The 12,369-nt window shown below is 33.8% G+C and overlaps 1 protein-coding gene across 1 annotated transcript; it reads right to left on the bottom strand.

Annotated features, from left to right (window-relative positions):
• Positions 1 to 810: 810 nt before the first annotated feature.
• On the bottom strand, positions 811 to 1,515 carry LOC140830274 (secreted RxLR effector protein 161-like). The gene has a single exon (XM_073193558.1). The coding sequence runs from the start codon at positions 1,513 to 1,515 to the stop codon at positions 811 to 813; it is 705 nt and encodes a 234-aa protein (XP_073049659.1).
• Between the last annotated feature and the right edge of the window lie 10,854 nt (positions 1,516 to 12,369).

Here is a 12,369-nt window from a genome sequence, read left to right as displayed (position 1 = left end):
ATTTGGCTACGACAGCAAAGTACGGAAAAACTTATCCAATAATCAGTTTAGTCATCTGGTACAAACTGATGTCCTAGAGAATGAATAATGATGTGTAAACTAATAACTTGATTAAAAGTGCTTTTATATAATTCTGTTTAGATCCGAGTCAATTTTTCTGACTAGTCCAGTTTAGCTTATAGACGGTCATTTCCTTTTGATTCGGATGACTCAGTTTAACTTAGATCAGTTTTGTATTAAATTATTTGTTAACATCAAAACATAAATATTCCAACACATTCTACTCCATTATTAAAATTCAAATTTGGATAAGAATTTCAAAATTGATAAATCCTGAATTGGTTGGATAGGATTTAACGAGAATAGTTAGTTAAGGTCCAAAAATCTTATTAGAGTCACAATCAGTAATTAATAATTATTATAAAATATATATATCAAAAAACTTAACTTCAGTTAGACAAAGTGTAAAGTAAACAATGAACTTTAATTATGATCAGAAAATATCCAAATACGTAAGTTTGAACAACATAACCAAACATAGAATGTATAGTACAAACTCCTACTAGATCTAGAATTCATCAAACTGAATAAAATCCATATGAGTAGTATGCTAATGGAAAACATTGGGTGGCAAACCTTTCGTAAAAGGATCTGCTATAATGGAGTTTGTCCCTATATGTTCTATCGAAATTTGTCCACTTTGTACTCTTTCTTTCACAACAAGGAACTCGATGTCGATGTGCTTAGATTTTGTCGAGCTCCTATTATTGTTGGAATATAATACAGCTAATCTATTGTCACAAAACAATTTCAACGTCTTTCCACCTTTTGTAGAATACGCAGCCGAGTGACAAAATTCTTCAGCCATATTGCATGATTAGATGCCTCGTAATATGCTATAAATTCAGCCGCCAAGTTGGAAGAAGCTGTTAGTTCTTGTTTGGCACTTCTCCAAGAGATAGCTCCGCCAGCCAATAGAAATACATAGCCTGAAGTGGATCTCATGCTATCTTGGCATACCGCAAAATCGGAGTCCGAATATCCCATGATCTCAAGATTATTCGACCTCTTATATGTGAGCATGTAATCACAAGTTCTCTTTAGATATCTCATTACACGTTTGGCTGCTTTCCAATGATCCATTCCTGGGTTACTTAAATATCTGCCTAACACTCTAACAATGTACGCAATATCTGGACGCGTACAAACTTGAGCATACATAAGACTTCCTATAGCCGAAGCATAGGGAATCTTTTTCATTTCTTGAATCTCGAGGCTTCCTTTAGGGCACTGTTTAAGACTAAACTTGTCTCCTCTAGCGTCAAGGGTGTTACCTGGTTTACATCCTTGCATGCCAAAATTTTTAAGCACTTTATCGATATAGCTCTTTTGCGATAATCCAAGAATACCTCGAGAACGATCTCGGTGTATTTGGATTCCTAGTACAAATGAGGTGTTACCAAAATCTTTCATTTCAAAATGTCTACAGAGAAATTTCTTGGTATCATTCAACATACCTATATCGTTTGTGGCAAGCAAAATGTCATCCACATATAAACTAGGAATATATGCTTACTCCCACTGAATTTATGATACACACAATCATCTACTACATTTATCTTAAAACTGAATGAGATGATTACTTGATGAAACTTGTGGTACCATTGACGAGAAGCTTGCTTTAACCCATATATGTATTTTTTAAGTTTGCAAACCATATGACCCAGTGGGAGATTGTTGAAATTTTTGGGGCTATAAATTTAATTATAAATGTTTATATGTCATCAGTTAATTAAGTCATAAACTTATGTGGTCTAATTTAGAATAAGAATTGACTTGAGGACTTAAATGTCATGATATTATTGTGTGGATACCATATATAATATTTCTGGTTTGTTGAGGGGCCAAATTAGAAATAATAAAACTTGTTTAGTTATAAATAATTGTTATGTTCCCAATCTGCATATAACGTTTCAAAAGGTTTTGTATCACATCTACAAAGCTCTCTGGCTTAAAGGAAATCTGCAGATTGAAGATCATCACCGAAAATTGACTGCAAATTCATGGATTCGGGTACGTTCGGCAATTATGATTATTATACATGTTGTTTCTTGAGAATTGAATAGTATTTGGGGATTGTGTGTTATGATATGAAATCCAATTGATTTCTTCAGATTGGTGATTGTATGCATAAAGCCAAGTCAAATCATATATAAATCCTTCCATGTTAAAGAAGAAGAAACGAGTGGTTCATGGTGATAATTTGAAATTATCGAATGGTTAATTGAATATGAGCAAGAAAAAAGAGCTGGACCTCAACAACAGGAGTGAACCAGCGAAGACGAAACCTGGGGACGTCGGGTGATTCAACAAGCCGAGTCAAGAAACAAGTCTCGGATATGTTAAAGTCATTTGCCACCGCCTGCAGCCACTCTTCAGCTCTCTGTCCTCTTCCAAGAAGCAAACCTCCGCTGGGTTTCCCTTGAATGTGGCGTCGGTAAATGCATCAACCTGATGCTTAAGACATTAATCAAAGAAGTTCGAAATGAAGAAAAGAAGAAACAAAACCACCCACCACGCAATATCTGACAGGGATCTTGGCCATGTCGTAATTTCGAGGAAGAACAAGATGAGTGGACCTACATATACCAAGATTCTCGTCATAACTTTATATTATTTCTTGTCAACCAAGAACTGAATTAAATTTTAAAAAAAATAGCTTCTCGTTTTCTTTTTCTTCTCTTCACATAGAAATATTTTTCGGGACAACCAAGACTGAAGAGTTGTGTCTACAACTTGGTGTCGTCCACAGTCATCCAATCATAGGGAACAAAACCCTCGAAGATGAAAGAGATAAGAAAGAAACGGTCCGGTTCCAGCGAACTTCCGAACATCACGCTTTGCAAGTTTATCAAAATGGCGAAAGAAGGGTTTTGGTGATTCTTTTCTTGCCAAGAATGAATGTACACTATGAAACCAATTTGTGCATTATCTTAATTCATGTAAAGATTTGGGAATGGCGTCGTCAATTCAAACATTAAACTTGTATTGCAGTTTAGGATTTGAGAGAAGAGCGAAATTTACCATGTTAAGAAAAACGAATTATTAAACTTGTATTGCATTTTAGGATTTGAGAGAAGAGTGAAATTTACTATGTCAAGAAAAACAAATTAGAGTTAATTAAATATCAAAGAAAATAAATCCTTGCACGAGAGAGTTCAAAATATTATTCTATATCATGAGCCAATTTACCGAATTTATTTCCTAACTACTCCGAAAAAAATTTATGTTTGAATTGACGACGTCATTCCCAGATCTTTATATGAATTTAGATAATGCACAATTGGTTTCATAGTGTACATTCATTCTTGGCAAGAAAAGAATCACTAAAACCCTTCTTTCCCCATTTTGAGAAACTTGTAAAGCGTGATGTTCGGAATTTCGCTTGGAACCTGACCATTTCTTTCTTATCTATGTCATCTTCGAGGATTTTGTTCCCTGTGATTGGATGACCGTGGACGACACCGAGCTGTAGACACAACTCTTCAGTCTTGGTTGTCCCAAAAATATTTCTACGTGAAGAGAAGAAAAGGAAAACGAGAAGCTATTTTTTTTAATATTTAATTCAGTTCTTGGTTGACAAGAAATAATATAAAATTATGACAAGAATCTTGATATATTTAGTCGGTCATTCACTCATCTTGTTCTTCCTCGAAATTACGACATGGCCAAGATCTCCGTCAGATATTGCGCGGTGGTTGGTGTACGTTGTTTCTTCTTTTCTTCCTTTCGAACTTCTTTAATTAATGCCTTATGCATCAGGTTGATGCATTTACCGACGCGACATTCAAAGGAAACCCAGCGGCGGTTTGCTTCTTGGAAGAGAAGAGAGATGAAGAGAGGCTGCAAGCGGTGGCATCTGACTTTAACATATCCGAGACGGTAAAATCAATTGTGATGTACGGTCTCAAATAATAAAATAATATGAATGATGGAATGAGATAGGCGGCGACCTGTTAGTAGTTTTAAGAGTGAGATCTTGTAACATCGTGATCTTAAAAAAAATTAAATAACAAACTCAAATCTTTTAAGATAAAAGAGAGAGAATCCATTTTAAATTTAGAAATTTCATTTTAATTCAAATTCAAAATAATGCTACCCAATATATCTAAATCTTGAGATTAATTGAAAATATACAAACTCAAGAGATAAATATTAAATTGAATGTGATATCAAGATATCTAATTTATTTAAAGAAAAAACTTATGTGAGACGGTCTTAAGGGTCGTATTTTGTGAGACGGGTCTCTTATTTGGGTCATCCATGAAAAAGTATTACTTTTTATGTTAAGAATATTACTTTTTATTTTGAATATCGGTAGGATTGACATGTCTCACAAATTAGGATCCGTGAGACAGTCTCACATTAAATCCACTCATTATTTAAATTCTTGAGATTGACTAAATCAACCCAATAAGAGTCTTAATCCTTTAAACTATGGTATAAGAATTAATTTAAAAATAATTAGAAGGAAATTATTGAAATTAATCAATCGTTTAAGGTAAGAAAAATATGTATATATTAATTATTTATTCGATGAAAGGAAATAATTAATTAATTATAATAAAAAAATTAAAAAATAATATAATAACTAATTAATTTGATTAATTATTAAATTAATTATATTATAATAATTATTTATTTTATTTATTTACTTTCAATAAATAAATAATTAGTTTTTTTAATTATAAAAAATAAAATAATTAATTATTTAATTGGGAGAAAATAATAATAAATTAATCATTTATTTTTTTTTAAATAAAGAAAATTAATTAATTATTTAATTATGAAAATAATGAGATGCCGCATGCTTATCGGTTCCACCGGAGGTTCTATTCTTTTTTTCCGCTGCAAACCAATCTTGTAGGCACGTTAGCATGGAAAGTGTTTCTGGCTTTAAATTAGTTCTTTGGTCACCAATGATCATTTCACATACTGAAAATGCTGATTCGGAAGCAACACTTGAATTTTGAATGGGTAGGACATCTCTTGCAATTGCAGATAACACTGGATAAAGTTTAGAATTTGCTTTCCACCAATCAAGAACATCGAAATTATCCGTAGTCTCAATATATTGACTTAGATAAATTTGGATCTCATTGTAATTGATTGTTGTCATCGATTTTCCTTTGAGCTTTTGTCGTTTCAAACTTTGAAAGAAGTTCAGTGCTCCACTTTTGCTCTTGTATGTCGACATCTCCTCCGGCTGCGCACTCGGTTCATCACATTGTTCACTAGCATACAAATCAAACAATTCTTGGAGAGAATGCATGATTGCCTTCTTTTGATCATCAACATTTTTCCCACGAAATTTAGCATAATATTAAATAAAAAACACGTATAATCTTCATTGATTTTGAGTAGGATCGAGTAATGTTGCTAAACCATGCACAATTGGGATAGTTTCCAAATATTTTAAAATTTTGTTTTCAATATTTGAAACAAAATCACGCATAACAGAATTATCGCGATATTCAATAAATTTATAAAACATATTGAAAAGCAAAGGTAGAAACATGGTTGAAATATGGTAGTTAATGTCAGAAAATTTTTCGGTTGCTTCTTTAAAATTTCTAACAATGAAACACATTTACTCAAAATATTCCAATCATCGTCAGTTAGCATTAAAGATTGTGTTGTAATATTATTATAATATGTAGTAACTAAATCTTGAAAACGTAATAAAGTATGAAGCAAGTGATATAAAGAATTTCATCTAGTTTCAATAGGAAGAGGAAATTTTTTAAATTTAATTCCGGTTGATTCGACTAGTGTTCTCCAGTCACGTCTATATCTTCTTTCACGTAATAATTTCCCACATAATTTGAATTTTTTCTATTACATTGGACATTTGTTCATCACAGGCGCATTTAACACATAAGTTGATAATATGACACGCATATCTAACATGAAGCAAATTACCTTCTAAAATTGGTTTCAGTGAATCTTTAAGATATTTAATTGCAAGAGTATTGGCACTCGTATTATCTAACGTTATCGACATTATTTTATTTTTTATGTCATAAATCTTAACAACATTTAAATTATATATGGCTATAGTGTATGCGTTGTGAGACGATTCTAAATGATCTAGCGCTAAAATTCTTTTTTGCATAGTCCAAGTTTCGTCAATTCAACGACATGTAACAACAAGATATGATTCATATTTTAAATTAGTCCAAATATCAGTTGCTAAACTAACTCTACAAGAAATATTTGAAAGATGCGATTTTAATGTTTCTTTATATTCTTTGTAAATATCAAAACAATATTTCTTAAGTGTGTGCCTAGAAATATTGTGAAAACCAGGTTGAATAGTACTAGTAAATTCAACAAAACCTTCTTGTTCAGCTATTATAAAAGGTTGACAACATTTGGTAACAAACTTTACGATGGCCTTCCGAGAAATTTATTTTGTAATTGTAAAAGCTTTACCACTAAAAAGATTAATTTGTTGTTGTATTGGTTCCATACCGAATGGTTATAGCGTATCAGGGTCAAGTTTATGTACCTTAACTAAATGTTTTTTCAAAGTACCGGTATCACCGGAACCTCCACCCGTTTTGTAAGAATACCTCGTTTTGCAAATTTTACAAACGGCAAAAGAGTTATTCGTACCTTGTTGTTCAATATCAAAGTGATCCCAAACTTTTCTTCGCTTTGCACGGGCTGTCGTCGTGCTCGTTGACATTGTGTTGCTTGCTCGAGTAGACGATGGCGTCCCTACATCTTTGTTGGGGAGTTCAATGGCTTCTTCATTCTCGTGACCAGGTTCGACTTCATCAAAGTCGGGAATGTAGCCAAAATGTTCACCAAAGTCGAGAGCGTATTTGCCACCACCACCACGACGGTTTGAAGATGATGCCATCGAAATTCAAATTATTTATTTGAGTAAATTGCGAAATAATAAATAAATAACAATAAAAATAATACGGATTATAGATAAAATTGTAACACAATTATTGAATATATTTGGAAAAATGATAGCAAAGAAATATATCGATTGTAGAGAAATGAGAAGTTGAGAGAAAATTGATATGTGAAATATAAAAAATGACTTGTATTGATAGATGATTTTGAGGGTAAAAAAATAAATAATTAATTGCAGTTTGCCCAAAGGCCTTTTTTTTATTTTTTTAAAAAAAATTCGGTTACCGGGTATGGGTCCGGTTCCGGGTCGGTTCCGGATTCGGCCCGGAAACGGTTCAGAAAATGCTGAACCGGTTCAAACCACAAATTAATGGATTGTACATGGTTTCGGGTCCGGTTCTCACATACCGGATCCGGATCCGAGCTTATCGGACCGGTTCCGGCCCGAACCGGTCCGTTAAGCATGCCTACTTTTTACCACTCCCTCATCCTCGCCCTCGAACACGCACTATGAACCAAAACAAGAGAAAATCACATACTTCGAGGAACCTTTTGACAATACCGACGGGAGCCAAGAGACCTCCTTGATGAGGTCGAGCACCACCGACATGATGTAGAGCGTGTCTGAATTTATTAAGCTTCAGTGTTTGACAAACCGACTAGTAACTGATCAGAGGAGCTGAATTGAACCAATAACAGAACTGATAGCCAAAACTAATATCAAAACTGAAAGAGACTTATTGGACTAAAACAGACCAAGAACTGAAGTAAATAAACTTAAGTTCTCATAAGTTTTAATAAAGTTTCGAAATGATAAATCAGAGAATTGAGTAACTGAATGTTACTAGAACTGAAGAGCAAAACTGAATGCAAACTGGTATAGCGTAACTGAAGACCAGAACTGGTAGCAGAACATTCAAATTGAAAGGATATCAATTAGAACTGATATTCACTAGCTTAACTGATCGGACGACCAGTTTGACTCCTGATCAGTTAACCACGTCATTAGCTGTAATTTGAATCTCAGCAGATAAACTGACACTCCGTAACAATCCAGAACAGATGAAGCAGAACAGTCTGATGTATCGTACCTCTGTCAAGAAAAGGTTGTCTACATGGACTAAAAGACGACTCAATGGATATAATTAATTAATGTATTCAATGTGACTGTTGAGATCGAAGACTATATATATATATGATGAGTTCAGTTGTGAAGATCGACGACGAAAAAACAACAACAAGAACAAATTAGTCAATTGCGATTAACCTTCGATTTTATTCAGTCTACAAATCACAAATCTTAGCTCACATTTAATTGATATATTCGTAGCATTCAGGCTGCTTATTTGAGCTATTCAGTTATCAATTGATAAGTGAAAAGAAAAGTTAAGAGTTTCAGTTTGGCATTATTTAATGTGATACATTTGTCCAACATCTTAAAAATTAAATATTTAAAATGAGTTTATAATGGGCTTACAATGGACTTCTATGTAACTTGGGTTAATCATTTTCATAAAGCGAGGACGAATACGAAGTAGTTGCTATAGGGGCCCATTGTACAGTCACGCAGGCGCGGGCCTTGGCTCGGGGCATGAAAGAATGGTAACAAAGCCAATCACCAGCATAGAACACCGAGAAAAAAGTGCTATGCGGGGCAAAGTTCTACGTGCAAGAGAGCCACCTCTTGAACCTGAGGAAAAAGTGCTACATGACGGGAGCCACATCTTGAACATGTAGGAGCCACCTCTAGATTCTCGGTGTTGGTGGATGTTGGGTGAAATAATTGTCCTTGCTTGATAGAGCGATCGAACCGTGGTGCTTGAGCTGCTGTGCGGTTTAAAAGATTTGAGTTGCACCATTACCACCAGCTATAGCTTTTGGTAAAGTGGTAAGCACTTAGTCCTACAATTAGTATCAGAGCCAAGGTCATGGGTCTGATTCCCATTGATTGCAAGGAGTGCAATTATCGGGAGGGAGATTGTTGGGTGCAATAATTGTCCTTGCTTGGTAAAGCGATCGAACCGTGGTGCTTGAGCTGATGTGCGGTTTAAAAGATTTGAGTTGCACCATTATCACCAGCTATAGATTTTGGTAAAGCGGTAAGCACTCGGTCCTATAGTGGATCGAGTGCTCAGTCCACGACGAGGACGTCGCTTTCTGAAGCACGGGTGATTGTGATACCCTTGTCCCACATCTTAAAAATTAAAGATTTAAAATGAGTTTATAATGGGCTTACAATGGACTTCTATAGTAACTTGGTTTAATCATTTTCGTAAAGCGATGACGAATACGAAGTAGTTGCTATAGGGGCCCATTGTGCAGTCACGCAGACGCAAGCCCGGGCTCGGGGCGTGACATTTAAGACCAACTGAAGTGGGTTATTATAGATCGTTGTAACCAATCAAAGTCTTTTAGTAAATTACAATTTTTGAGATAGAAGAGGTGACGTAGGAGCAGTTGAAGTATCTGAACGTGCATAAAATTATTTGTGTCCATCTTCTTACTCATTCAATTATCACGAAATTCTGTCCATAATATTCAATCTTTCAGTTTATTTTCGCATTACTATCAGTTAACTTATCGATATAGATATACAAGATTTCAGGATTAGTTTATTAAAGAACTGATTCATATCCAAAAAGATTTCAAAAAGTCGTAATGTTTATTCAACCCTCCATTCTAAACACATTAACCGATCCTAACAAGTGGTATCAGAAAGGTTAAATCTTGTCATGAATATTTCCAAACACTCATATCTGATAACCATGTCTTCATTCAACAAAATTCCTATGTTCTCTAGAGAGGAATTTGACGATTGAAAAGTTAGAATACAGGCTCATCCACGCAAGATGATGATATGTGGTACGTCATAACTGATAGACTAATGAAGGCGAATATTGCAGTTGCTCTAACTGATGCAACACCTCATTGCATTGAGAAGCCGCACGATGAGTGGTCAACTGAAGATAAAAGGAAGACAAATCTGGATAATGTTGCCAATGACATTATCTACAAAACGCTGGTCAAAAATATTTTCAGCAAGATCAAAATGTGCAAATCTGCCAAAGAAATTTTGGAGAAGCTGATCCTAGCTATGCGAGGAAAATGAGCAAACTAAGGAGAACAAACTATCAGTTGCCATGAAAAAAATCGATAACATTAGAATGAAGGCCGATGAATCAATGAACGAGTTTGATGAACGGATGAGAAGCATCATAAATGAACTGAATACACTAGGAAAAGTTCAAACAAAGAAATTGCTCTAAAGGTGATGCGTGACCTTCTCAAAGAATGAGATGTTAAAACTACGGGCATGCGAGAATCAAAAGACCTTAACAAGGTAGAACTATATGATTTGTTTGCAGATCTAAAATCTTATGAGTTTGAAATACAAACAAGAGAAGGCGATCCACCAGTTCCGTCTGTCACAACTTCTCTCAGTGCTCTGAAACTAGAACCAACAGTTTCAGTCGAGAAAACTGCTGAACAGCTAAACAATGACGCGATGTCATTGTTAGTCAAAAAATTCGGAAGATTAATGGGAAAGAATCAAGGATCATTCCGAAGAAATTACCACATGAATGAATCAAAAGAAGAACTGAATTGGTGCTACAACTGTGGCAACACTGGTCATTTCATAGCTGACAATCCTAAACCAAAAAAGGACAACATGCGATCAGTTGAGAAAGGACAGAAAGAGCACATGATAATATCTAAGGATGAAAAGAAATCGTCCAGGAAGAAGCACAAAGCCCTAGATGTTGAAGAAAGCAAATCAAAGTGGGCAAAAACTGACAGCGAAGCATCAGAAACTGAGATTTCAAGCAGCTCTAGTGATGAAGAAGTGGTGAAATGCCTCATGGCTGATGAAGCTGAACTGGAATCAAGCAGTGAGCATGTATTTGATTTCTGTTCTACTGATTTTACATGCGAAGAACTTATTTCTCCACTTATCATTCAAACACCAAAAAATTGCATACAAAATGTTTGATAAAATGTTTCAACCAAACCTTTTTTTTTATACATTTAACTTGAATATATTTTAAATGCTTTTCAGGATGTTTAATCGATTTTTAGAAAAATTATTTTGAGTTTATTCTGCTTGGTTTTAAACCAAATTCAATTTAATTTGTGGTCTTTAATTTTTGAACCTTTTAAGAACGACCTATTTTAGCTCTTTTAATCGTAAAATATTTATAAATTATTTATTCACTTGTTCTAAGCACATTTTCGATCTCAACACAAGTTTATATATCTATGTATTGATTCAGAATTTAGACAGTGAAAACCCATTTTATTAAATAATTTTTGTAATAATTTATGTTAATTGAAAAAAATAATTATTTAATAACGATATTTGGAGGAAAGATTTCTATTGAAAATATAAAAAGATTTTAAATTTTCATATTTGAGGAAAATATTTATATTGAAAATATAAAAATGTTCAAAGTGATTGCTTTAATATTTGAGTATGTAATCTGTCAAAAATATAATTTAATTGTGAAGTGTGTCAAAAAAATTATAAAGACTTGTCAAAAACATTTTTTAAGCTAAAATTCTTATACAATTTTTTATCTATCAAGAAATTTCTTTCAAATGTGTGAATAAAAGATAATCGAGTTTATCGCAATTATTTTTTTTCAAAAATAATTTATACAAAATCTCTCGTGAGAAAGTTTCACGGATCAATTTCGTGGGTCGAATATCTTATTTGAGTCATTCATGAAAAAATTTTATTTTTTATACTAACAGTATTACTTTTTTTTTTTATGAATATCGTCATATCGGTAGGGTTGACCTGTCTCAAATTCGTGAGATTGTCTTATAAAAGACCTACTCAATAATTTATTCAGAGACAATAAAATTTAAACTAGGTTATACACACTAAATTTTCTGGAATAATTTTGCTTTTCAAAATTTGGATATAATTTAATAAAATAATTAATAAGTACAAACAAGTATAATTTTAAACGAAATAAATTTTTGCATAAACACAGCACGTGTGGTATGTATGTATCAATTGAAAAAAGGCAAAAACTTGTGTGAGACGGTCTCACGGGTCAAATTTTGTGAGACAGATCTTTATTTGGGTAATCCATGAAATAATATTGCTTTTTAGGCTAAGGCTACGTTTGGTTGGAAGGATAGGATAAACTAATGATTAGTACGTAAATGATAAAGAAAATGATTGTGGTAGGATTGTAATATATGGTGTAAAATAATATTATGTTTGGTAAGATTTATAAGTGTAGGATAATTTTGAATTTTTTGATGAACAGACGAAATTGCCCTTCCCCCTCGCGACGGCGACAGTGGCCGGCGGGCGGTCGGAAATGGTCTGCCGGAAAAGATCGGTGGGTGAGACGGTTGGAGACGGCTGTCGGAAATTACCGACGGATTCTGAAAAACCGTCGCTAATAGCGACGGTTTTTCTGAGAA

The sequence above is a fragment of the Primulina eburnea genome, chromosome 4 (genome assembly GCF_022965805.1).
Source record: "Primulina eburnea isolate SZY01 chromosome 4, ASM2296580v1, whole genome shotgun sequence".
NCBI classification, from domain to species: domain Eukaryota; kingdom Viridiplantae; phylum Streptophyta; class Magnoliopsida; order Lamiales; family Gesneriaceae; genus Primulina; species Primulina eburnea.
This window is presented reverse-complemented; position numbering and strand designations above follow the sequence as displayed.